Source organism: Coprinopsis cinerea (genome assembly GCF_000182895.1).
Source record: "Coprinopsis cinerea okayama7#130 chromosome 2 map unlocalized cont3.2, whole genome shotgun sequence".
Classification (NCBI taxonomy): domain Eukaryota; kingdom Fungi; phylum Basidiomycota; class Agaricomycetes; order Agaricales; family Psathyrellaceae; genus Coprinopsis; species Coprinopsis cinerea.
The window spans coordinates 1504922-1530220 of NW_003307543.1; the positions used below are offsets into that span (position 1 = coordinate 1504922).

Sequence of the window (25299 nt, forward strand, 5' to 3'; positions counted from 1 at the left end):
AGTTGAAGGAGAACGGTAAAGTGAAGACGTGTCGGTGATTCGATCGCGTGGCCGAAAGCAGAAGTCGCGCGTGATCTTCAACTTGTTAACTTTAGAGAGATTTGGGTTGAGACTCTCGAGTGACTGGTGCCAGAGCCTCGATGTCGTCGCATGCCCTGTTGCTCCGCCTCTTCCTCTCCCCTTCTTTTTTCTCGGTTCATGTCGCACTCAAATATCTCCTCATTTATGCAGACAACATTGGCATCACATACTATTTGACCCATCGCCTCAGGGAACTACAGGTCCAGGAGCTGACCGATGTCTGGGGTTTTATATGGCAAGATTTTATTTTCCTAATTTCCGACTACGTATTCTGACAGTAAATCTATAGCCATCTCCTCATAACCAGGCCCACGAAATCCAGGGCAATAGAGTGCTTTGTGGTTGATACAGCCCGACGCTCGACCCATATCGCGTTGATAGTGCGTCCTTCCTGCTTCTCGTTCAAAAGTGTATTGAATCGGGAATAGACGCTATGGTTCATGCAAGCAGCCTTAAACGACCTGTCTGTCCAACGCCGCAACACTCAGTCCTTTGCCGTCTGTCAGCGTGTCCTCCACAAGTGCCATGAAATCATATTCAGCGACCTTTCCCCCGCTCCCTCGGGTCCTTATTCCATCTCCAACCTCTCCCCGCTGCTGCGTCGCCACAAGATTAAGCACCATGCTGAACCCGTCATCGTGGGCATTGGGACCATGCTTGCAGGCGCGCCGGGCATGCCTCGATTAACTGCCATAATGGGAGATGTCGCTATTGAACAGGGGAGAGCAGAGGAAGACTTTGACGATCGCACCGCCGTAGGTCCTCGATCTGAAGACGACCTCGCACCTCCAGCCGTCTCTGCACGCACGTCCCTGGACGAGGACGACGATGACCAGGAGGGTTCCCCAAGCTCGGAAGAGTCTTTGCCAGCAAAGCCTACTCTGCCATCCAACTCGGCTCTGCTGGCCAGGAGAAAAACTGTCACCGGTGCTCAGACGGTCCCCACACTCCCCCTACACCTACGATCTTTACGAAAACCGAGGTTGTCCGACGACCCCTTGGGCCAACTAGAGACGGACAGCTTCAATACTCCGTCCCACTCGTCTCCGTCCCTTACCTCGGCCCTAATGTCCGGACGACCTTTACGATCCGCTATGATGAACCCCGCAGACATTCTCCTAGAACGCTACGATCACGAGGCACAAACGCAACTACTCCGGAACCATTTTTGTATGTCCGAGGTCAGTTTAGCTTTTACGCTTCCGCTGCTCCGTCTAACCGACAACAAGGTTCAATTCTTGCTTAGTCTTGAGAACATTTGCAACCGACTATTGGTCGTGCCGAGACCGGCGCGAGTCAGTGCTCTAAGAGCAGAATTGACCGCACTCAACCACAAACTCCCCGCCGAGGTATGATTGTCCCCAAAAAACCGACCAACTCGGAGTTGACTCGCGTAACCCAGGTCTGTCTACCTCTATGGTGTCCGGGAACGGATACCGCACATACCAATCCATCTCACCCGCACCACCGCATAGTCCGTATCCCACCAGGCGAGAGCGTCGTGTTAAACTCTGCGGAGAGGGCTCCGTACCTCCTGCTCGTCGAAATTCTGACCGATGACCTCGATTTCGAGCCAGCAAAGAAATCGAACAAGGATGTGCTCAGGAGGATTGTCCTCAAAGATCAGGAACGAACTGAACGGAGGGGATTCTCTGTCGATTCACCATCATTTGTCCCATCTCCGAGTCGACTAGGGCGACCTTCTGGCGATGTAGAGTTGATGTATCGTTCCGAATTGTCACAAGAACCCCAGACTGCAGTATCAGTCATTCCAGCCACGCCAACGACGGCAATACCGCCAGATCCCGACGAGGAAGTCGATCTCGTCGAGCAACTATACGGAGCTGATCAACCGCTTAAATTCAAGCTAGAAGAACTCGTATCCGACTCTATGAACCTTCCACCAACGCCCAAGAATAAGGACCTAGATCTGGCCACTTGGTCTCGCTCGTCCCCCATGGGATCCTTCTCTTCATCCTTCGGTTCCCCCCACAGTAGACAACCATCCCAAACTCGAGTATCCATGGAGAGGACACATTCGTCGCCTACCCCCTCGACGCCTGCAAGTGTAGATTACTCTGGCAATGCCCTATCCCTGGACGAGTATTCAGAGCGAATGCGGACTGCTGCTATCATGTTGGCACAGCTGAATTCGGGAATCATGCGCAGCGATGCTCCTGTTACTGCCTCCCCCAGACCGGACGCCAACGACTCGAGTGCGTATCCTTCCCCGCCTTGGCCTCATATTTATTGACTCCATGCTAACAGACCCCTCTTCCCGAATGAAACGCTCTCTTTCCAATGGAATAGACCCAGCTGCGCGCATGAAGGTACATCACGCAGAAACGGCTGCCATCCGGGATCGAATCATGAAAGAGATGATTTCGTTGGAAGAGGAGAGGATGGCGCGTATGCAAGAGGGGGATGGGGCTTTTGTGACTGTCCCCCAGATGAGCGAGACGAGTGGAAGCTCCAAGACGCTGGAGGATGAGAGCATTATCAGGAAGGAACTGAACAAGGTGGACCCATCTGCTGTCGTGTTTAGTGAATCGTGGGCAGCGAAGAAGGTGCGTTACTTTAACTGATGTAGGGGATGGAGGCTTGATGGTGCTGTTTAGAGTCGCATCCGCCAGTCGTCGCCGTATGGGCATTTAGGTAACTATCCCTGTGTGCTCCGCGGCGTCTCCCATGCTCAGCAAGTTTAGCTCAGTGGGACTGCATGTCCGTTATCGTCAAAACTGGTGGAGACCTAAGACAAGAGCAACTTGCTGTACAACTTATTCGCGAGTTCCAATCAATATGGGCAGAGGAGAAGTGTGCTTGCTGGGTCAAACAGTAGGTTTGGAGATTGTGTTTATCCAGTCTGTGATGCTCATGGACCATTAGTTTCCGGATATTGATCACGGGTAGTACATCTGGTCTCATCGAGACGATCAAAGACGCTGTTTCTATCCACTCGATCAAGAAGGCCGAGTATGCGAAGAGGATTGCAGAGGGTAGACTCGGTCACGTTACGCTTCTTGACCACTTCAAGGCCGTCAGTTCCCCCCGTATATAATTAGCTAATTCACGCTCACGCCTTTCTTTAGAACTATGGCGACCCTTCATCCTCTCGCTTCCTCCGCGCCCAACGCAATTTTGCCCAATCCCTCGCCGGTTACTCTATCGTCACCTACCTCCTCCAAGTCAAAGACCGGCACAACGGCAACATCCTCCTAGACCGTGACGGACACCTTATCCACATCGATTTCGGCTTCATCTTGAGCAACACACCAGGTAATATTGGTTTTGAAGCTGCGCCGTTCAAGTTCCCGCTGGAGTATTTGGAGGTGCTGGGAGGGATTGACGGAGCTGGGTACAAGGAGTTTAAGAGGCTGTTTAGGGAGGGTTTCGAGGCTGCACGCAAACATTGTGATCGAATTATCAGTATGTTCTTGTCCATCTCTTAACGCGGGCGACGGCTTATCTTGCCCTGTAGCTCTGGTCGAGTTGATGCAGAAAGGTTGGTGCAGGGATTCTTGACCGCGACGGCTTGCTCACTCTTGCTTTATAGACTCTTCGTATCCTTGTTTCGCAGTTTCTGCAGACCAGACTGCAAACCAGCTGAGAGATCGCTTCATGCCTACGCTGACGCACTCTTTGGTTGGCGAGCATGTCGAACGGTTGATTGCTTCGTCATTGGGTTCGCATTGGACCAGACTGTATGACTCGGTAAGGGTGTTGAAGATCACTTGGTGTCCGACCTCACTGACTGGAACGCTTGCTAGTTCCAATACTACTCACAATCCATCCTATAATGACTATTCATATATCCCTCATGGACAAGCGTGAACGAACGAATGACTGAGATTCACCTGACCAAAGCAGGGCAGTAGGTTATGACGTAGGTACAGCTAAATGGTGGAGCATATTAAAGCAGAGGGTCTAGTTGAACATCCTATCGTATCGGTTGAGGCACGAGTACCATTCGTAATCTGCGACATAGGTTTGTCAGGAACACCTGGGATCGTTGGCCAGGTTGCAACTCACCAAAGTTGTCGTTCTCATCACACCAGCATTTGCCCTTCTTGTGGGAAGCACCTTGAGGGCAGTGCTGGAAGGGCTCGTGGCGGTAGCCAATGTCATTGAAGAAATGCTGTTGGTGGTGCTGTTAGCTGGGACGCTAGATATTCGGTCACAAGGTGCCTCACGATTTCATCTTTCTTGGCGAACAGAGCGGCTCCAATGCTGTGGACTGGGGCATCTCCCCATCGCTGAAAAGACGTGAGTACGGGTGCGTACAAGGCGTGTAAAACCGCGAACCTCGTAGTAGAATCCACCAGCTCGGTCTAGGAAGTCGAAGAACTTGGAGTAGGCTTCTCCTCTCCACAAGTCGAGGTCTGCGATCTCAAAGTTGCTCCAGAAATGGCACCGGTTGTACGTCTTGCCTGCATCGTCTGAGATGAACGACAAGGCGTTATCCTCTGCGATGTATTCCGGATGCTTCTTCATAAAGTCGCGGACAGTCTTCCAGAGCGTTGGAATAGTAGCTTCGTACTCGTAGAGCGAGATCGTGAAGCCTAAATGACGATGAGTATCAGGACATTGGGTCAACTTTGCAGAGGTATATATACCATATTTCTTCTTCTGATCTTGCATGATGAGGAATGGATCGTAGTCGAGGTCACAGAAGAACTTGACATCGGGTCTTTTGGACAGGGTCAGCTTCGATGGAAAGTCGGGGGGTTCGCGGTACTCACTCGACTCTGATGGTAACGGTATATAGTCGTCAGCTATTTTTAGCATCCATGAGTAAACGCTGTGCATGCGTACCTCCAGTAATACTTGTATGGCTTGAGCAATTCGTGACGGTAGAAGAACTAGAATAACAGTCAGCCGAGTGGTGAGCGATGAGCGGTGAGAGCGGAAACGTACGCCAGAGTTGAAGCGACACATGTTTCGATATCTGTTGTAATCAGCATTTCGTCTCCAAAGACGGATTGCATCACCACTCACGGAAGACTTCCTGAATGAGCTGTTAGTATTTTGTAAAGTGTCGATGGTGGGTTATATGTACCTCCATAGATGACGTTTGCCTTGGCCATGGCCTCTCGCGCCTTGGTAGCCTTCTCTTCGTCGATCCAATCAGGCTGGTTCCAATGGTCTTTAGGGATAAGACCAAACTCGACTTTGGCGTCTGTGAGCTCCGAGACACGTCTGCATACGGGTTAGAGTGACCGCAGTCAGCACAGGGAAACGTGTGACCTACTTTTTAAAGTTGTCGTCGAATGGAGCGTCATTTAGGAAGACGTAGGGGTAACCAAACTTTTTATTGAATCTGTCTTCGAATTGCTTCATAGTGTAGACAACGCCGTTGATGTCGCCATTGCGAGCTGGTCCATATGAGCACGAGTTATTGTCATTGAGAGATTGAGAACACACCGAGTATAACGACGACCGCATTGGCTTTGCGGCCTTGTGGTGAGGTGATGTTCTGCTTGATGTAGTACTCGTCAGGGACGCCCTGCTTGTACGGGGGGCCCTGGGGACGGTTTACGGCTCCTGAGATCCTGTCCTTGATGTGGTCGATTCCAGTAACGCGGCCATAGGATTCGTGGGTGAAGCTGAGGATAAAGTGCAAACTGATTATTATGCCCAGCACAAGAACCACATATCGCATAGGGGTCATCATCTTGTCGGACTACCCCGCTTCCAGGTCGTCGACAAATAGTGAGGAGGATGACAAGGAACTAGTTGGTTGTAAAGACCCAGGTCGGGCCAGGATTGCCCTTCTCTAACGTGGAGCCCCAAGCTGAGTCAGCAAGTCTGTGCGGGCGCTTTGCACACGCCTCTTGGCGCTTGTTGCTTTCCTCTATGCCAACGAAAGATTGCGACGTGGATCGTTGACAGGGAATCCATGATGCAGAAGGAGAGAAGTGAGCTGCGAGACTGACTCAGGAACCCCCAAAGGTTGTCAATGGGGAAACAAGTCTGAAATTTCGGTCCAATGGACTCTTTCTCTTTTCCAAATTGCAATTATCTTTCTCAGACCCAGACTAGATGAAAGCGTTCAATTTTCGTGGACATCGGTTGTCCCAAAGTTGTGTGGAAGGATGCCGTCGGAATCAGTGTGTCAGGATCAGTGTTTGTTGATGCTTGGCAGCCTTTTTTGCGTTTCCGTTTTTGAGAAGCGCTACGTATTGGAGTTGGACCGCGACGACGTGCAATGGCTTCTACATCCCTCGAAAAAGCAGTTCCCTCTGCACCCTCAACGCCCCCAACTCCCCCAGGATGGTCCTACTTTAGCCCAGTTTCTCCTCTCTTTAATGCCTACGACCGCTTTGCCAGCTGGCGCAGGGACCTTGGCTTGCCACATCCCGGAACAGTCGAGGGCTTGCAGAAGGAAGTCAAGTGTGAGTAACTCTTCAGTCGTCGTATAATGTTTCTATTAACTGTTCAAAATAGCGACGCATCTCTCCAACTTTATCTTCGATGGCGCACGCGCTGATTTGACCAAGACCTTCTCTATGAGCCCGCTGTTCCAAGTGACACATTCATTTGCTCTCGGCTCCCAGACCTTGCCCTCGTCATACAACTTTGGTGCCATCTTTGCTACCCAGCAGGTCTTCCTTCAGGGTGGAGTTGACCATGAAGGTAGCGTCAACGGCCGCTTAAACTATGGTTGGGCCCCCAACAACGTCACCAAGGTTCAAGGCCAGGTATGTGCTGCAATTCCATGTAATCTGGCGCCCTGCTTATACCTCTGTAGCTTGCACAACAAGCCGGCCATAACATGATCCAAATTGAGCAAGAGTACCAAGGCTCTGACTTTACCCTCAACGCCAAGGCTATCAACCCCTCCCCCGCCGACGGAACTGGCATGTACATTGGCAGCTACCTCCAATCACTTACCAAAAACCTCGCTCTTGGTGTCGAGGGTCTCTGGCAGCGCCCAACACCCGACGAGTCTGATGTTGCCGCCTCATACTTGCTCAAATACACGAGCAACGAGAAGGACTGGATCGCCACCGCACAGGTGCAACCTTCCGGTATCCTCCAGTCGACCTACTGGCAGAAACTCAGCGACAAGGTTGAAGTTGCCGCTGACCTCCAAGTCATTGCTACCCCCGCACGACGTGACGCTATCGCCACCCTCGGCGCCAAGTATGACCTCCGACTGGCATCCTTCAAGGCCCAAATCGACTCTACTGGCAAGGTCTCTGCTCTCCTGGAACAGAGATTCACCCCTACGTTCTCCTTCTTGGTTGCTGGAGAAATTGATCACTTCAAGGTATGTGCAGTCCGTCTTTCCTGACATCATTTGCTGACATTTTCTCCAGAATGCTGCGAAGGTCGGCGTCGGTGTGATGATTGAGGGTACCACTTTGACACCTGAGGAGATGGGACTGCCAGCGGAGCCTGGACTTCACTAATCTATTTATCATTTTACTGTAATCATACATACACCCATCCAGCTATACGTAGACGTCCCTTAATGCACCTGTTGGGCAAAACGCATCGTATCAGTGAAATTGGAACCCCGCCTCTTCCTTCCAACCATGACGGATCCACCGCTTTTGGAGCTGTCGGATGTGACCTGCACGATAGAAACAGGTCAAGTCTTGTTCGACCACCTCGACTTGGTTGTCAATGAAGGTGAGTTCGCTGTCCACCATGTACAGAGAGGAGATTGACGTTCTCAGGTGACATCGTTGTACTACAGGGCCGAAGTGGGACTGGCAAGACCACTCTGCTCAAATGCATCGCACACCTCATCCTGTACGAGGGTGAAATTCGATACCGCGGCGAGTGAGTGTGTTCGAGATGCTGCAAAACCGCTTCTAACGTCTCTCCAGGCTCGCCCGGCAGATGGGTGAGTTGAACGCCTGACGGCTGAGCAAGGCTGATCAGTCCTAGGGATCCCCAACTACCGCACCAGAGTGCTCTACGTCCCCCAGCGGCCGTCGCTCCTCCCAGGTGGCCCACTGACCTTTCTCAAATCCATCCTCTCTCTCCAAAGCCAGGCCTCTGCTCGTCCCGCACACGAACGCAAATCTGAGATTCGCATGGAAACGACCCATGGTCGTGCGCGTGAGATAACCGAGGCCTGGGATTTGGACTCTGAGCTTTGGGAGAGGGACTGGAGTAACTTGAGCGGTGGGGAGGCGCAGAGAATGCTATTGGCTATTGCTTTGGCGTTGGATACGGCAGAGGTCATCTTGCTAGATGGTGAGTCTTGGATTGTCGGGGGCTGCTAAAACAGCTGATGGTGTTGTAGAACCGACTTCGGCGTTGGACGAGGAGACTTCTCTTCTTGTGGAACGATACCTCGTGGACGAGGTGGCGTCGCAGACTGGGAGTTTGAAAGCTCTGGTATGGATTACCCACTCGGCTGATCAGGGTAGAAGGGTAGGGACTAGGTTTGTTCACCTTGCTCGAGGCAAGTGCATGGAGGGTACGCCTTCATCGACCCCCAGTACGACATCCCTTGTGTGATTAGCGGGTGAGAATTTTCTGGTAATAGATGTCAGGCAATCGCATGTTTCCAAGAGCTGCTCCCGATGCCATCTGTCCTGAACTTGGTGAATTCCGATGTCTGTCGAACAGACTACGGTGCCTGGTGGAAGGCGAGCGCAAGTCTCTGCAGTGACATTCAAGGGTAAGGCAAAGCTTGCTCAGAGTGGAAATGCGACCGTATCTATTCAATTGCGAAACGAAGTGCGTGCCCGTGTAGTTCGGTTGGTTGAGAGCACATTTGAAAAGGACTCGGAAAAGGACAACAAATTCAAAATCATACGCTGAAGCCCGTTCGCGAAGGGAGAGAGGGTCGTATTGTTTTGAAGTTGCTCGGAAAGCAAGCCCGTGTAGCTTAACTGGTAGAGCGTTGTACTTATGAGGTTACGTAGGCTATGCAAAGGTCCCGAGTTCGACCCTCGGCATGGGCACTTTTTGTCTAACAAAGACCCCATTCAGGTATAAGCCACAACATTTTTATGGCTAAACACATATTCCGAGTCGTCAGTCTGACTACGGGAGACTAACCACATGAGCATCTCCTTTTTGACTCGGGGCTCATGCGAGTAGGGTGTAGATCACTGTTACTACTGATTCTGATAATGCCAGAATTTTATGCAATGTTCCCGTACCCTCCCATCCATGCCGCGGCTTGCTTCTCTCGCTGCCTGTCACCCAGCCTCCAGGGCGGATCTTGTTCCAAGCGCCATCCACCCATTAGCCTTGAACTTTGACCGCCGATATGGCAGGTACATTTGATGGAATTTTTAATAATGACCTTGCGTTTGAAGGAAACCGGGCACGCATGAACTACCAGTAGGTTTTAGCTCAATTACTAACTGTTTATGGATTTTTCCTGTGTAGGAGCGCAGCCTAGCATGCTCAGCAAGGTCGCACAGTCAGGCTCTACCAAGAACTCGGACGCGAATCGCGATAGTCATCTCGTCCGACTCGGAAAGGGTACTGAGCACTGGAAACGTGATGTCGCGGTCACAACGAACAAAAAAGGAGACATGTTAAATGGCAGTAGAATATGGGAACTTTCGTGTTGCGACTGGACAGGAAACGGAGATGTGTTAAATGACAGTAAATTGGCGAGATACTGGGCAGACCCCAAGAAAATCTCGCTGCAAGTACCCGGACTCTGAACAAGAGGTACGCCCGTTACTTCCTGAATCGGTAGAATATCGCCCGTACCCGATGGCTGTATACTAGTCGACTGGCGGCACCGGCCCTACCAAAAAGTGAACGCCAAGACGGTAGCCGAGAAACACGAACAGGGCCGAATGGCAGGGACAGCCAATTGCCCCTTCGTCGAAATCTACCTTGAGCGGACAGATGGATCCCAACGAAAGCAAGAAATTGTGACATTGAGCTACCACCGGTTCCTTTATTGTGACAAGAAAAAAATCTCCAGGGCCCCGGGGACATCATTGGGAATTTCTTGAAGATTTGGCCAATGACCGACGAGGATGGGTGGGAGTGAGGAAGAGGACGGTTATTTGGGCGATGAAGATGGCGTCCGTGAAGAGACTGCAGGCTGTAAGTGTGCCTCTCTCCCCCACGTACCTTTCTGACGCAGAGTTTTTACTATCTCTAGACCTGTAGTATCCGACTGGCAACTGCAGGAATTTGGAAATCGGAGGAGTTTGCATGCAGGAGACGGGAGGAAGATTTGGATTTGGGGTAGTAACTTGAATAGACTGGGGAATTAGGCCCACCCAGATTGAAGGTAGAATTGGGTCAGGGTGTTCCTGTTTCTATCGACGATAAAAAAATGCTGTGTCTGGCGTTTCGAGCTATGTGAAGGAATCGGCTTTAGACAGACGTATTTTCCCAAACCGCCCCGAGGCGTGCCAAAGCAGTCCACATAATTTCTTTCCCAGACTCCCCTTCAACGACCGATTGGAAGTTTCCAGTCAACGAGAGCATGAAATATTAATACGTCCACGAGGCATCTCGAGCAGGACCCTCCGACGTCTCCTTTGCGCTCAAGTGCGTCTGCAGAGACGTGCGCTCGACCAGACCAATCCCCGGCAGCACTCAACTGTTGTCCACTTCTGAAAGTCTCATCTCGTTAGTCCCGTGTGCTTGGGACATTGGCCTTACAGCTTCGGTCGAATCATACTCAGAAACAGAAACGTGGCCATGTCCGGGATATATTCAGCAGATACTACTGTACGCGCGCTTTCCAAGGCACTTGCCGATTACACGGGCGCTTATGCGGCATCCTATACCCATTTTGGCTGCGAAAGGATTCTGCATGACCAAGAAGTACTGTTTTGAATCATCGATATCATCGAATCAAAGCATAGACCTCAGGGAAATGGCGCTGCAGGTTCGAGCTTGGAAAAATAATCAAATCAAGAAGAACACATAGCGAGAGCGTTCCTCGTCATTACGATGATCGGTGAGCAAGATGGAACCACTGTTGAGGCCTCCGCTTGTGCCCTGAGAGAACCAACCACCTCCGAAGTCAGTATTACATTCAAAGCAGGTGCTTCGTACGGGCAATGTTTCCTTGCCGTCATGAAACAATAACCTCCAGCAATATATTCGTGAACCAGTATTCGTTCTAATCCCAAACACTGACGATCTCTGATTCGTGGGTCATTACACCGACGTCGTGTCGGATAGGGTTTATCCTTGGGTAAACAAACTAAAGAAAGACGTCAGGCGCTTCCTAGCAGCAGCACTGAGGGCACTCACTCCTTCGTTGTACTCGCTCATGACCTCCGCAGCAATAGCTTCCTTGTCTTTTACCAACATTTGATACTGGAAGATGAGGACATTGAGCTAAAGCAGTCGTCAGTACAGGGCATGGAAAAACAGTGGCGAATGCATACCGTGATGGTTAACAGTCCCATGCAGAAGAGCATGGTTATCCAGTTGGCAGAGGACGTGGCCTGCCATAGCAAAGCATGTACAGGTGAATACAAGCTAAAGAGCTGCAGTTCGAGTTCATTCGGAGTCCAGACTTCCAATTCTTGGATCTTGGATGCGGGTCCTGCGTTAGCAGGTGCAGGCGGTGGCGAAGGAATGTTCAGGAGGAACCTCCATGAGCTGATAAACGCCCACCAGGAAAACGACAGGGATCGTCTCCACAGTGGCCGACGGAGTGGCTGAGCAGTGTCCCAGTCCTTGGGCACAAATTTCGCGTTGGGCGAAGAGATGGGGTCGACCCGGCGATGAAAGTGATACTTTCGTGTACGGGACAAGAGGTATGCTGCATTGGCGAAAGCAGCACCGAGGAGGATGACGGTCAACAACGAGGTCTACATACTGATTAGCTTGGGCATGGGTAAATGATGAGAGACCATACCCAATCGAACCATGCATCGTCGTCGTCGCCGTAGATATCCTCCCAGTTACTGGGTGATCGGCGTGCTTTGCTCACACGTAAAGAAAATTGAGCGAGGTGCATGATCCCGGCCAAGATCCTCGAGGAAGCCTTTGCCGAAGGAAGTGGAAGATTTTGAGGGAACATGGATAGATAAAACGCGACATTGGATGGTGTATCCCGGAGTCTAGATGAATTGTCAGAAACAGCAAATCTTCCCCTTCATCAATGTCCACCTACTTTTCAAAGAAACCTTTCTTTCGTACAAAAGCGCGCCTAACTGGACGAGGACTGTCAGTCGAGTCTCCGGCGGTACTTTGTCTGAGTTTGCGCTGAAGTGGTGTATACGGTGGTGGTGCACGAGAACGAGCGGCTTCCCAGTCAAAGGGAATCGTGGCAGACAGAGATGGAGTCGAGGCTGGGGACCGATATGGGCCTATAGAGACTCTGTTTCTTGGGGTTGTCGGCATCGATAGCCTTGGCTTTGCGACTGGGGAGTCGGCCTCCCGCTTTGGGGTGGCTGCCGCTGCGTTGTTCTGGGCTAAGCGACGAAGGGCCATATTGTTGAGGACGTCGGGGACAGTGGCGACGGTGGTGGCCAAACACGTCGGGTGAGCGAGGCCCAATGCCAAATTTGGTGGCGGTGATGTGACAATAGAGGAAGTCACGTGTACGCGTTGGAAGCCCTAACCCTAGAATACACGTGTTTGGTTCGAATTTGAACAATGGACAGCAAGAAAGGCAATAAGAAGGCGCCAGCGGTTCTTTTCCCCCAAGCCACTTCATTCCTCCGTCCCATTTTTTTCTGCGTCACCCAATCTACTTTCTTCCTTTCACTTTCCCTAACGCTATAAACGTGCATCGCACAAAGTCTTTTTCCACCACGTCGATCCTACGCCCTACAACCACTACTTCATCCTTGTCGCCTAGTTCATCTATCAGCGGTCAGTTCTTTTTTTTTTTCAACTAAATTCAACTTTCAAACTTATACAACCATACAGTCAGGATGGCCGGTCAATCCTCTTCTCATCACGACGAGCGCAGGCACCGCAGCGACCGCGACCGTGAACGCTCGTCATCCCGCCACCATAGCAGAACCGTCTCTTCAACCACCCTTCTTCTCGTCCTCTCCCTTATCCTCGCCGTCTTGGCCGTTATGCTTTCCCTCCCATCCGGTGGCGGTGGAGGTGCCAGTGCAGGCGCTGGGTCAGGTGGCGAAAACGCCGGTGTATTGGGCTATCTCACCCCTAAACGAAACCAGGCGCTTATTGCCCGCGAGAGCGCTGTCGCCGTTCGTGAGGCCGAAGTTGCTCGCCGTGAGGCTGAACTCTTGATTGGTGCGCCAGGTGGTGTCATCCCCACTCCCGCCCCCGGCAGCGTCGCAGTTTGCCCTCCCTGCATTCAAGCCACCACTATTGAAACCGTTACCGGCCCCGTCCAAACTGTCATTAAGGAAATCGTCAAGGAAGACTCCCTCACTCCTCCTGGTTGGCAAGCTCCTCGCATCGAAGACATCATCGAACGAGAACTCAAGATTGCCGAGCGTGAGCGCGAAATCAGCAAGCGTGAGGAGCAGGTCAACCGCCGCGAGCATGACGCTTCTCGTCGCGAATCCTGGATTATGGAGCAACTCTAGTACGTATTCTTCATTCATGTCTACATTGATCCAAGTCTGACATGTCCCAAGTGCTCTTGGCAATGAGGTCCCCCAAAGCGTCGAAGAAGAGTATGTTTACGAGCAACAACCGCCCGTTAAGCGCCACGTGAAAGCAGCCAAGGTACCGCCACCCACTCCGCGCCGTTCCGAGCTTTGAGACGAAGGAGAAAGCGACGACGACGCCCATATTTATCCCAGTCTGTATGATTCTTCATACCCCTCGTTCTCCTCCTTCGTCCGGGCTTGGGGGACTACGGTTTCATTCCTATCATGTCCCCCTCGTCTTCCCGGAGGTTGTTGGTGATTCGCGACTCCTATCCTTATGTCCGATCGATCATTTTTGCTGGCGTCGCGTCGCGTTCAGCCCCACGTGATGGATACACCCATGGCGTCCCGTCGCTCGATCACCCAACAACCTCCTTCCTCCTTAATTTGGTTTGAACTTTATACTGATTGATTTCATTACAGCAAATGCAATATCAAGAACTCCCTCCTCACGTTATTGAAGAAATGGCCTATGGTGGCCCCCCTCAACCCGTACAGACCAAGGTCATTGTCGATGGCCCCGCTCCTGCCAGCACTCGTCCAGCTCCGTTCCCAACTCCCGAAGCGGCCTCTCATTCTGCCACTGAAGCAAGCCCTCGTACTACCGCCGTCGAAATCGTTCGAGAAGAGGCTCCACCCAAGCCCAAGCCTATTCTCCGTGGGCCCCCTCCTCGGGCTCCCATGCGACCTCACGGCGGTTGGTAAAAAACGAATGGCTGGTTCCAACTTTTTTGTAGTTTTATCACGACACGGACTTGTTTCATCTCCCCTTGCTCATCTTACGATTCGTTACGCTTTGGATAGAACTTTTTTACGACGACAGCTCCGCATACAGATAGTATTGGTAGCGAGACCCCTCTGTACTAGTGTACTCACTTTTTCCTTTGGCTCTTACGAATATACATGCTACGTTTTTAATGCCCGAACATGGTTGAATGGCCGTCGAGGCTCGGACTGAGAGCGGCGCTTTTTGCCAGCGCTTGTTTGTTCCTTACATAAGCTGAAGACATGACTTTGTGAGCGCGCGGAAATTCTTTCGTCGCCAATGCTCTCTCGACGACTTGTGAGCGCGTCTTCGTTGCGGCACCGGCCTCACTGGCAGTGCCGCTACACCTCTTCGCTGCGCCATGTAACTATTGGGAACAAGCAATATCCTGCCGATGACTGGACGAACATTACACCGTCCATAATCTCCAAAATTCCCCTGCAGTTACACAACAAACCCGGACATCCTCTGGCCACCCTCCGGTCGCTCATCGAGAACCACTTTACAGGTTTCTCCCATGTCTCCTCCTTTTCCCCTGTCGTTTCACCCTTCAAGAACTTCGACGAGCTCTCTTTCCCAGCCGACCACCCAGGTCGGGCAGTAACGGACAGTTACTACATCAACAGGGACCTCATGCTCCGCACTCACACCTCTGCACACGAAGTCGAGATGTTCAGAAAGGGCGAAGACAAATGGCTTCTCACCGCTGACGTCTACCGACGAGACGAAATCGATGCCTCTCACTACCCCGTCTTCCACCAAGTCGAAGGTGCACGTATCTTCGACGCTACGCCTACCGGCCTGAAAGAAGTCCAAGAAGACAACGCACGGCTGGCTGCCCAACTGTCGCAGACCAATATCATCATCGAGGATATCCCACATGTCTCCCCAACGAATCCTGTGCAACCTATGCACGATCCCAAGTTCTCAGAGGAGGTTGCGTTGAATCTCAAGTTGAGCCTCAACGGGATGATCTACAAGTTGTTCGGAGGGGCGACGAAGGAACCATTGAGGGTTCGGTGGATTGAGGCGTATTTCCCCTTCACTAGCCCGAGTTTTGAAGTAGAGGTGTTCTATCAGGGCAAATGGTTGGAGATTTTGGGGTCTGGAGTGGTTGTTCAGGCGACTTTGGACACGGCTGGTGCGTATCCCTCCCGTTGGTTGATTTAATGGTCGCTGACGATCCTCTCCAGGTGTAAACAACAAGATTGGATGGGCCTTTGGACTGGGATTAGAACGGATAGCCATGGTGCTATTCTCAATTCCCGACATCCGCCTCTTTTGGTCTGCCGACGAGCGGTTCCATTCTCAGTTCCAGGCAGGAAAGATCACCACGTTCAAGCCGTACTCCAAGTACCCTGCCTGCTACAAGGATGTGAGCTTCTGGCTTCCCAAAGAATCGGCCTTTCACGAGAACGACTTTTGTGATCTCGTCCGAGACATGGCTGGTGATTTGGTCGAGGACGTGAAAAAGGTCCGTTTTCTTACGCGCTAGCATTTGCAACGTCACTGATGTTTTTCTCGCGCAGATTGACGAATTCGTTCACCCCAAGACGAATAGAACGAGTTTGTGCTACCGAGTCAATTACCGTTCGATGGACAGGTCACTTTCCAACCAGGAGATCAACGCCATTCAAGCCAAAGTAACTTCGCAGTTGAAGGATCAATTCGAAGTCGAGATTCGATAGTTCTCTGTATTCGCTATATCCCTAGAGTTGTGGTGCTATATTATAACTAAATCTAATATAATTTTTGCTAAATAATATGTGTAGAGAGCGTGTCATGTCCGTCGTGTCAAATCCCAAGGCAGACGAGAGCAGCCTGGTGAGTATTATGAGGTATCCTGTGCAACACCGACTTGTGCAGCGCGAAGGACGCGGTCCTTGATCATGTACCCAATCTTTTGGGTGTCGATGACGGTTCCGGGGGTCTTGCCGGGAACGGGTGCCTGGTAGAGAGCTTCGTGAAGGTTGGGGTCGAAAGGCTCGCCTGTTGGGTCGAAGGGCTTGACATGGTACTTGGCCATGGTCTGGAGGAGCATGCGGTGGGTCATCTCAACACCAGTGTGGAGATCCTTGAGGTGGCTAGCATGAGACTTGGTCCCGGCTGGCGGCGGGGTCTCTGCGACACCTGACAGCGCAGAGGCAGGAACGGACTTGATGGCAATAGCCAGGACGTCGACTGTCTCAAGGAGGTCTGCTGCGAACTTTGTAATGGCATAGTCGCGTTGCTGGTCCTTTTCCTTGGCCGCGTTCCGTTGGAGGTTGATGAAGTCGGCCTGAAGGTACTGGAGGCGCGACTGTGGAATAAAAAAGCGGTTAGACGTGGCTAGAAAAACGCAAGACACGTGAACAAACCTTCAAGTCTGCCACTTCGCTTTCTTTGGCCTGGAGCTTCTCTTCGCAGAGGGCCTTTTCATCCTTAGCAGGCTCCTTGTCTGCTGGCTTTGATTCTGAGGCCTTGTCGTCTGAATAATAACGTCGTGAAGGGAGAGAAGCAAGAGTTGGACGAGCCAAAGCCCTTGAAGAAGAGGCCCTGGTGCAGGATCTGAGAAGCTGGAAGGACGCGGAAAGGTTCATGGCGACTGTGAAGTGACGTGTGGGGACAACCCGGTTTTTGGAAATATTTTGCGAGTTTTTCTCGTGTGACTAAGGGAATTGATGCAGCCAAGCCCCGCTCCGAGGGTCCGATGTGAAGTTTGGCGCTGGGCCGTCGCGGTATTGTTTCCCTACAAAAACTTGTTCCCGTCAAACGTTGCCGTCAAAAGACCCTTGATTTCTCCACCGTTTTTGCTTTAAAAGCGACGTTGGTGGGACTGCTCGGCAAGGAGTCTCGCCCCCGCACTTGCGTCTCCATTTTCCCCGCTCATCACAAAACCGGGTGAAAACGCGGAATCCCGTGCAGTGCCAGTTTGGTCATGAGCCTTCTGCGGCGATGGAGAATCTTATCTCCTCGACATCTCTCAACAATGGCCTCCACAGCTAAAATCATCGATGGCACTGCACTCGCAAAGTATGTTTATTCGTTTTATATACTACATTCTCTAACAAGTCAATTTCAGGTCCATCAGGGAAGATGTCGCTGCACGAATCAAGTCTCTGCAGTCCACCTTTCCCCGCTTCCAGCCCCATCTCTCCGTTCTCCAGGCTGGCGACCGACCCGACTCCTCCACCTATGTGCGCATGAAGGGAAAGGCTGCCACAGAGGCCGGTATCACCTTTGATCACGTCAAGCTCCCTGCAGAGGCCACCACCGACGAAATCGTCGACTACGTCCGCAAGCTCAACGACGACGAAAAAGTCAGCGGGATCCTCGTCCAGCTGCCTCTCGGAGACCACGTTGGAGCTGCTGGTGAACGCCAGGTTACCGAGGCGATCAGCCCCCACAAAGACGTCGATGGGTACTTTTTTCGTTTTACTCTCTTGAAGAACTCGACTAATTGTATCGAGTGTAGATTCCACGCCTACAACATCGGGCACCTCTCGTCAAGGGCTGCTGACCCTCTGTTCGCACCCTGCACTCCTGCAGGCTGCATTCGTCTTTTGGAATCTACCGGAGTGCCCATCGCAGGTGCTCACGCCGTCGTCCTCGGTCGTAGCGATATCGTCGGAAGCCCCGTCGCTGCTCTCCTTCGCAGCAAGGATGCTACAGTCACTCAGTGCCATAGCCGAACCAAGAACATCGAAGAAATCGTACGTTGCGGAAAAAATACCTTTCTCTCTTCTCCATTCCGCGAATGTCGTTCTAATATTCACATGTCTGTTTTAGGTGAAAACCGCTGATATCGTTGTTGCTGCAATTGGTAAACCGGAATTCGTCAAAGGATCGTGGATCAAGCCCGGAGCTGTTGTTATCGACGTCGGAATCAACTACGTCCCTGGTCGGTATCTTTTGCCTTTTCTTCCGCTCCACGCGTTGACTCTTTTTTTCGTCCAGATGCAACCAAGAAATCCGGCTCTCGCCTCGTTGGTGATGTAGAATTTGCCACTGCCTCACAGGTCGCCTCTCACATCACCCCCGTCCCCGGAGGTGTGGGCCCTATGACTGTCGCTTTGCTTATGGAAAACACCTTCCAAGCTGCGCTTCGCCAATGGGAGGCTGCCCGTGCTCGCAAAGTCAAACCCCTCAAGCTCAACGTTCTTGAGAAGGTCCCCTCTGATCTTGAAATCGCCATGGCTCAAACTCCCAAGCCCATCACTCAGCTCGCTGGAGAAATCGGTGTCCTCCCTGACGAATTGGAGAGCTACGGCAAGTACAAGGCCAAGGTCAGCTTGAGCGTCTTGGATCGTTTGGCCCACAGGAAGGACGGCAAATACATCATCGTTGCTGGTATCACCCCCACTCCTTTGGGAGAGGGCAAGTCCACCACTACCATCGGTCTCGCTCAGGCTCTCGGTGCTGAACTCGGCCGACCCGCATTTGCTTGCGTCCGTCAACCCAGTCAAGGACCTACTTTCGGTATCAAGGGTGGTGCCGCTGGTGGAGGATACAGTCAGGTCATCCCCATGGACGAATTCAACCTTCACCTTACTGGCGATATCCATGCCGTCACTGCTGCCAACAACTTGCTCGGTGAGTACAGGTGTCCCGGCCCTCTTTTTCATAGCTCTGACAGTCCTCCCTTAGCTGCCGCTCTCGATGCCCGAATCTTCCACGAGGCTACCCAAAGCGACAAGGCCCTGTACAATCGATTGGTGCCTACCAAGAAGGGCAAGCGCGAGTTTGCTCCTCTCATGCTCAAGCGTCTCAAGAAGCTCGGTATCGAAAAGACCAACCCCGACGACTTGACTCCCGAAGAAATCAACCGCTTCGCCCGTCTCGACGTCGACAAGGACACTATCACCTGGAACCGTGTTCTCGACACCAACGAGCGATTCCTCCGAAAGATTACCATCGGACAGAACCCCACTGAGCAAGGACACGAGCGCCAGACCGGTTTCGATATCGCTGTTGCCAGTGAAGTCATGGCTATCTTGGCTCTCACCACTGGATTGCAAGACATGCAAACCCGACTCGGTGCTATGGTTGTCGCCACCAGCAAGCGAGGCGAGCCCATCACTGCCGACGACCTTGGTGTCTCTGGTGCCCTCGCTGTCTTGATGAAGGATGCCATCAAACCCAATCTCATGCAAACCTTGGAGGTGTGTACCCTTCATACGGGTGCTTGAATTCCATTAACTGACTTGGCTCTCGTAGGGCACACCTGTTTTCGTGCATGCTGGTCCTTTTGCCAACATTGCCCACGGTAACTCTTCCATCCTCGCTGACCAAGTCGCTCTCAAGTTGGCCGGAACCGAGCAAGGTGACGGCCCCGAGCGCGTTGGCTACGTCCTCACTGAGGGTGGTTTCGGAGCTGATATGGGAATGGAGAAGTTCTGCAACATCAAGTGCCGAACCAGCGGATTGAAGCCTGATGCCACTATCATCGTTGCTACCACTCGTGCTCTTAAGATGCACGGTGGAGGACCTGATGTCTCCCCTGGCAAGCCCTTGCACGATACGTACACCAAGGAAGACCTCGTCACCTTGAAGGAGGGATGCAAGAACCTGGTCAAACACATTCAGAACTCGAAGAAGTTTGGTGTCAAGGTCATTGTTGCCATCAACCAATTCGCGTAAGTCTTGTGGTTGGCTGGACCGTTGTTCGCTTGTTAACGCAGGTAACGACAGTACCGACTCTGAGGCCGAACTCGATCTCGTCCGACAGGAATCCCTCGCTGGAGGTGCTGATGCTGCTGTCGTCAGCAACCACTGGGCCAAGGGTGGTGCTGGTGCCCGCGACCTCGCTGAGGCGGTCGTCGCTGTTTGCGAAGGCGAATCCCAATTCAAGTTCCTCTACGACTTGGACAAACCCATTGAGGAGAAGATCGACATCATCTGCCGCGAGATTTATGGTGCTGATGGAATCGAGTTGAGCGATCTTGCTCGAACTCAGATCGAGACTTACACCAAGCAAGGATATGGTGGTTTGCCAAGTGGGTGTTTTGTTCCTTCATGAACTTGAAGATAGCTAACGCGTTCCATCCTTCTAGTTTGCATGGCCAAGACCCAATACTCCTTCTCGCACGACCCTAAACTCAAGGGTGTCCCAACGGGTAAGTCGATCGACCGACGATGTCATGGCGTGTGCTGATTGAGTTCAAGGCTTCACTGTTCCCATCCGTGCCGTTCGCCTCTCGGCCGGTGCTGGCTTCCTCTACCCTCTCCTTGGCGACATGCAAACCATGCCTGGCCTTGGAACTCGTCCTGGTAAGTTTTCTATCCTTCTTTCCTAGTCATCAACTAACTCTCGTTCCTCCCTAGGCTTCTGGGAAGTCGGTTTGGACGAAAGCGGTCGCGTCGTTGGCCTCTTCTAGAAGAAACTCGGCATTTGAATTTCAACATTACACATTTACTCGCTAACGTCAACTTCAACGTTCGTCAAGATCTTCCACCACTGTTATATTAGATGAAAATTGTTGTTTCGCACTTTCACACCCGATCGTCAACCGATTAGAATAGAATCCTCAGGGTAATCTTTGTAGACTGGCGAAAAGCAAAGGTCTGCATCAATCTATGTATATTTAGAAGACTCAACTCGGACTAGAACAGCAATATCACAATGTTTTTCTCCTGTTTTACTCAATTACAGGTTCGGAAGAGGGTGACCTGGTAACCGAGCCGTTTCAATCCTATGCTCATCGAGTGAGGGTAAACTGTAGGCAAATCGGTGGGGATGTTTGGTAGCCAGGGTACCGCTGATTTCGTCCAGGCTAATGTTGTTGAAAGAAGCGTTGACCCTTCGTCTGTACGTATTCCCTTCCTCGTCGGCGTAGCTGAAGATGTTGCTGTTACTTCCATTGCCAAAGTTTCCAGTTGGCGAAATCGTATACAGGCCATCTGAATGCAGGAATGAATCAGCCATTCGAAAGGCATAGAGAGAAGTCGCCTTACCGGCAATTTGGTGGTTGAAAATCCTGTAGCGGGTGACAATTGGGAACGGAAGTAGATCACGGTCGTAGATGTGGTCAACTTCCAATTTTCCTGAAGATCGTTCATGTTGGAACGGTGTCAGATAAGCGTTGTGGATGGCGTACTTACGATGCGTGAAGTCGGGACCTGAGATGGTGAAGTTGAATTCCAATGGGTAGTCGAACGTGTCATATACGACAGGCGCGCCGTTATGTCTCGACGCGACGCGACCTGATGTCGATTGTTGGACCTTCTATAACCATGCTCAGCACCTTCAAATCGTAGATACGGACTGTGAATAGGTACCATGACCGAACCACCGTCCGAAAAGGTTTGTCGGTTCCTGAAACTGAGGTCCTGCGACCACCTCACCCTGTTCACCTTCCCGTTCCCCTCCACAACCTCCGCTTCGATCAGTAGCTTTCTCGTTGCTTCCACGCTGATATTTACTTCGCCTGTCTCCGAATCGACTTGACCAGAGACTCTTGATTGAGCGTAAGGCTGGGCTTGGTACTCTGTAATCCTGCCTCGCGTAGGCCGAGACGCCGACTTGGAAGTGAAGACTTGGAGTATGCCGGAGACATACCAGTTTTCGAGGATGGCACGGTCATGTTCGGCGGATGCGACGTCGATGGTAAAGGTATGTGGGTTCCCGTCGGCTAAGAGGGGTACGAAAGGCGTGAGGTCAATGAAGTAGGTCGGGAGGTCGTGAGCTGGGTATGCTGGGATTGGCCTATGGAGTCGCGTGTTCATCACTTGGACGGCACAGGGATGGTATACAGGACTCACTTCCAAGCGGCCGGTACAAAACCGCCGGTGAAGATTGTGGCGTACGGAAAGGCTACTCCTGCCACTCGCCCGTCTACAAGTAAACGGACCTCGCGGAGTGGTCCTTGTCCGGAGGTGGTACCTGGTGGAAGATCGTCAAGGTATTCGTTAGCGGCATTCAGGTACTGTGGGATAACATCAGGGCGTTTCGAGATGGGAGACCTGAAGACTGTCCACTAACCCAGAACTCTTCGTTGGCATTCCCGGAAGCGTGTAGTTCAGCATAAACTTGGACAGAATTCTGTGGTAAGGTCACGTTGACCTGGTCGCAGGATGGAGTCAATGAAGAGCATTGCAATGTTGAAGTGCGCACCGAGAAACCAGGTGGAACAGAGGCATGGTTCCCTTCGTTGGGCTTCATCGTAGACAATGGGATAATGAGATCCGCTTGTTTCACCGGGGGGTCCTGGAGGGATGAGGCATAGAAAGTGGCATCCACGGTTGCTGGTGTCCCATGAGCGTGGCCAGAACTCCCAAAACCGAGGTTATTGATACTCACTTGAAAATACACCATCCAAACCAGGCTGAATAACATTGTCCAGCTGAAGGACAAACGTCCCGTTCTTCGCAAAGAGAGGTGCATAGCGCGAGACATCCTTGACGTACGACCATACAACCCCGTCACCTCGGAGTGGTTGTGAAGTTGTCATTCGCCATACTGCATTGATAGGCCCCAATTTGCTTGACAGACCAAAGAGGTGGAATGCGACACTTACTCTCCACATTATGAAAAGTGAAGATCCCGAGGCGATCGTACTGTGTCCCATTGATGGCTGCAGTAAAGTTCAGCGTGATTGATGCCCAAGTCCCTACAGGCCCACATTCGGTAGGCGGCCTGCCCAAAGGGTATCTGACTCATGCTTTTCAGGCCTCGGAGTGAAGAGGGGAACGCACGCATATTGAACTATTTCTGGACTTCGAATTGTAAACAAGCAATCCCTTGAGTTTGAGCCTGAGCTTAATTCAACCGTAGACTACCCACTTGTAGTAGGAATGGGCAAATTCACGCCTATACCACGGTCAGTGGCTCAAACCCGTTTCGAACAACTGGGGCACCCACTTCAAAAGCCTGACAGTACAGCTTTTTCCATTCTTAGGAACGACTGGTGGCTGTGTGAGTTGAAAGTTGACCAAGGGCTCGGCCACCACATTCGGCGCGGAAAAGAGAGTAAAGAGAAGCGCATAAGGATAAAAACCTGGAGGAGGCCTCATGGTGCGACTCGGGTCCCTACCGCAAAATGAGGGCAGAGGAGAAAGCCACGATATTGCAAACAGCATGCTAATGTATGGTTCCTTGTGAGAACGCAGAAGTCTCGGTGAGAAGGCGGGACCCAAGTCATGCGAAAAGAAGATGGAAGTCGAAGCAATACTGGACAGCATCATGAATATATTTAACCACATCGATACAGCTTCACCTTCAGAACATTGACGAAGTGGGTCAGGTTCCTCCCGGGAGGCGCACTCGTAGCTGCCAGATGCATGTATATGGTCAGACACAAGGTTTGTTAGGCAGCCGCAGTAAAACACACCTTGCGCGGACATTTCAATCTTGCAGACTGGGATGTCACATACACCCCAAGGTGGAGCGACGGAGAAACAAACCTTGATCCGGCTTTTAATTTCCTTAGGGCTGTTATGATGGAGGTATAACAACTTGTGATTCCAGGCAGCCGCTGTATACATGTACTTGGATGGAAATGTCACCGTCTAGGGTCAACGCCAATGTTTCTTTGCTGGCCTGCTCGGTTGCCCGGCCCCAGCTCCAGTGAGTTGAAAGAGAAGAGACGTGCCCCTGGTCTCGGTATCCGATGGCATCATCGAGTGGATTGCGGTATGAGATGGGTATCTTGCAAGTGAGAACCCGGTGGTTGCGGGGATGATGGGTGGCAGAGCTTCCGCCAAGAAAGGCGCAGTAAAGACGACGATGAATAGGTTGGAATGTGGGCGATCAAGGATGAAGGTAGGTTGTAAGTTGAAGGACAAATGACTGGAGCGGTTTCAACTAGAATTCGTGGCCAAAAAGGTCCTCGTCCGTTGTCCTGTTGTTCTTATCCCTTCGCCTATCGTCTTCCTCATGTGGCAGTCGTGACGAATTACCGTACACTCCACCTTCGGGATCCTCTGGGTATTCGTGAGACCCGCTGTTCGTGCTCTGAGTGTCGATGCTATCGACGGTAGACATTCCCTTTCGCTTCTTTTTCCTCCTCTTCCGGCTTGAACCATCCTCGTCAGGAGGAAGTGAATAGGCGTCCTGTGTGCGCTCCCACCGATTCTTCTTGTCCTTCTTCTTCTTCTTCTGCTTTACTAGAGCGCGATCAATGACAGCGTCGTCAAAGTTAGCTGGGTAATGCCATCTTCCTGATGAACTGGTGCTCTTGTTGGAGTTGTAATACATTTCTTCCTCTGAACGCCAAAGCTCCCCGTTTGCTTGGCGTTGAGCACTTCCGTTGATGTCGTTGATGTTGACACTTGAACCAGCCTCCTGACCCTCTTCATATGGCTGGCCTTCAAGCGTGGAGTGTGGTAAACGATCCTTGTAGCGGTTGGCCCATTGAGATTTGCGCTCTTTGCGCCTGATCTCTGAGAGGTCGACTAGGCCGTATTTCTGAACCCATTTGGGTGTGCGAGCATGGTTCTTGTTGTTGCGAATGTTCTATGTCCATGGTGTCAGTCCAATTCGATGCCTTTTTCTGAGATGATAGAGGTACCTGGATGTAAAAGTTGTGACCATGTCCTGGTAGGTAGTTGAGCGACAGATGTGACAGACAGGTGTACAGACGACGTACCGGGAATATAACCCATTAATGTGAGTACTACATTGATCCAGAAGTCCTTTCCGATACCAAACCTTGCTGCTACGGCTGAAATAGAGAGGTTGAGAGAGACAACAAGAGAGACGGAGTGCAGAACATACCGAGTGGTGGTAGAAGAGTACCCATAATGAATAGGAGAAATGCAAAACCATGATATCTTCTTGGTCTGAGTTCTATCTTCTGTGGGACGATGCCATAGGCAGCCATCTCATCTTGAGCCATGGCAGGCAGACAGTTGGGCAAAGCAAAGCCGTCAACACTGGGCGGAGTAAAGACCTTCCTTCTCAAAATGGAAGGCGGTCACTAGTGAAGGTCCCGTGACTCT

The 25299-nt window shown here is 51.6% G+C and overlaps 11 protein-coding genes and 1 non-coding gene across 12 annotated transcripts; 7 read left to right on the forward strand and 5 right to left on the reverse strand.

Annotated features, from left to right (window-relative positions):
* Window positions 1-129: 129 nt before the first annotated feature.
* On the forward strand, window positions 130-3912 carry CC1G_04234 (atypical/PIKK/PI4K protein kinase; the record flags this gene model as incomplete). Its single annotated transcript, XM_001833203.2, has 11 exons — window positions 130-316; window positions 371-461; window positions 510-1430; window positions 1484-2297; window positions 2392-2648; window positions 2700-2736; window positions 2778-2916; window positions 2968-3118; window positions 3171-3507; window positions 3560-3583; window positions 3635-3912. Exons 3-11 carry the CDS (start codon window positions 522-524, stop codon window positions 3910-3912), a joined length of 2946 nt encoding a protein of 981 aa, XP_001833255.2. The 5' UTR covers window positions 130-316; window positions 371-461; window positions 510-521.
* Window positions 3913-4005: 93 nt separating this feature from the next.
* Window positions 4006-5752, reverse strand: CC1G_04235 (alpha-1,2-mannosyltransferase; the record flags this gene model as incomplete). The annotated part of the gene is made up of 9 exons (XM_001833204.2): window positions 4006-4055; window positions 4111-4216; window positions 4272-4334; window positions 4384-4640; window positions 4695-4826; window positions 4894-4940; window positions 5077-5277; window positions 5330-5453; window positions 5503-5752. 9 exons carry the CDS (start codon window positions 5750-5752, stop codon window positions 4006-4008), a joined length of 1230 nt encoding a protein of 409 aa, XP_001833256.2.
* Window positions 5753-6286: 534 nt separating this feature from the next.
* CC1G_04236 (mitochondrial import receptor subunit tom40) lies at window positions 6287-7574 on the forward strand (the record flags this gene model as incomplete). Its single annotated transcript, XM_001833205.2, has 4 exons — window positions 6287-6473; window positions 6526-6779; window positions 6830-7351; window positions 7401-7574. The coding sequence occupies 4 exons, from the start codon at window positions 6287-6289 to the stop codon at window positions 7491-7493; spliced, it is 1056 nt and encodes a 351-aa protein (XP_001833257.1). The 3' UTR covers window positions 7494-7574.
* Window positions 7575-7619: 45 nt separating this feature from the next.
* On the forward strand, window positions 7620-8556 carry CC1G_04237 (ATP-binding cassette transporter; the record flags this gene model as incomplete). The annotated part of the gene is made up of 6 exons (XM_001833206.2): window positions 7620-7716; window positions 7764-7869; window positions 7917-7933; window positions 7978-8289; window positions 8339-8480; window positions 8538-8556. 6 exons carry the CDS (start codon window positions 7620-7622, stop codon window positions 8554-8556), a joined length of 693 nt encoding a protein of 230 aa, XP_001833258.2.
* Window positions 8557-8918: 362 nt separating this feature from the next.
* On the forward strand, window positions 8919-9005 carry CC1G_20027. The gene has a single exon. It is a non-coding gene; the product is annotated as a tRNA-Ile (tRNA).
* A 2144-nt stretch (window positions 9006-11149) lies between these two features.
* CC1G_04239 (hypothetical protein) lies at window positions 11150-12474 on the reverse strand (the record flags this gene model as incomplete). Its single annotated transcript, XM_001833208.2, has 5 exons — window positions 11150-11233; window positions 11284-11370; window positions 11421-11849; window positions 11897-12101; window positions 12155-12474. 5 exons carry the CDS (start codon window positions 12472-12474, stop codon window positions 11150-11152), a joined length of 1125 nt encoding a protein of 374 aa, XP_001833260.2.
* A 237-nt stretch (window positions 12475-12711) lies between these two features.
* Window positions 12712-14534, forward strand: CC1G_04240 (hypothetical protein). Its single transcript, XM_001833209.2, has 4 exons — window positions 12712-12858; window positions 12916-13549; window positions 13602-13692; window positions 14040-14534. The coding sequence occupies exons 2-4, from the start codon at window positions 12921-12923 to the stop codon at window positions 14319-14321; spliced, it is 1002 nt and encodes a 333-aa protein (XP_001833261.1). The 5' UTR covers window positions 12712-12858; window positions 12916-12920; the 3' UTR covers window positions 14322-14534.
* Window positions 14535-14661: 127 nt separating this feature from the next.
* Window positions 14662-16070, forward strand: CC1G_04241 (phenylalanyl-tRNA synthetase; the record flags this gene model as incomplete). The annotated part of the gene is made up of 3 exons (XM_001833210.1): window positions 14662-15523; window positions 15576-15856; window positions 15912-16070. 3 exons carry the CDS (start codon window positions 14662-14664, stop codon window positions 16068-16070), a joined length of 1302 nt encoding a protein of 433 aa, XP_001833262.1.
* CC1G_04242 (mitochondrial grpe) lies at window positions 16053-16974 on the reverse strand. Its single transcript, XM_001833211.2, has 2 exons — window positions 16740-16974; window positions 16053-16681 (listed from the first exon to the last, which is right to left on the reverse strand). Exons 1-2 carry the CDS (start codon window positions 16959-16961, stop codon window positions 16214-16216), a joined length of 690 nt encoding a protein of 229 aa, XP_001833263.1. The 5' UTR covers window positions 16962-16974; the 3' UTR covers window positions 16053-16213.
* A 376-nt stretch (window positions 16975-17350) lies between these two features.
* Window positions 17351-20738, forward strand: CC1G_13910 (C-1-tetrahydrofolate synthase; the record flags this gene model as incomplete). The annotated part of the gene is made up of 10 exons (XM_002911824.1): window positions 17351-17394; window positions 17444-18074; window positions 18151-18262; window positions 18319-18954; window positions 19009-19523; window positions 19579-19997; window positions 20053-20357; window positions 20415-20477; window positions 20527-20631; window positions 20686-20738. The coding sequence occupies 10 exons, from the start codon at window positions 17351-17353 to the stop codon at window positions 20736-20738; spliced, it is 2883 nt and encodes a 960-aa protein (XP_002911870.1).
* A 269-nt stretch (window positions 20739-21007) lies between these two features.
* CC1G_04244 (peptide-N4-(N-acetyl-beta-glucosaminyl)asparagine amidase A) lies at window positions 21008-23703 on the reverse strand (the record flags this gene model as incomplete). The annotated part of the gene is made up of 9 exons (XM_001833213.2): window positions 21008-21405; window positions 21463-21586; window positions 21640-22066; window positions 22123-22286; window positions 22343-22402; window positions 22475-22631; window positions 22661-22685; window positions 22878-22996; window positions 23222-23703. 9 exons carry the CDS (start codon window positions 23701-23703, stop codon window positions 21008-21010), a joined length of 1956 nt encoding a protein of 651 aa, XP_001833265.2.
* A 460-nt stretch (window positions 23704-24163) lies between these two features.
* On the reverse strand, window positions 24164-25196 carry CC1G_04245 (hypothetical protein; the record flags this gene model as incomplete). Its single annotated transcript, XM_001833214.2, has 4 exons — window positions 24164-24814; window positions 24870-24895; window positions 24948-25022; window positions 25076-25196. The coding sequence occupies 4 exons, from the start codon at window positions 25194-25196 to the stop codon at window positions 24164-24166; spliced, it is 873 nt and encodes a 290-aa protein (XP_001833266.2).
* Between the last annotated feature and the right edge of the window lie 103 nt (window positions 25197-25299).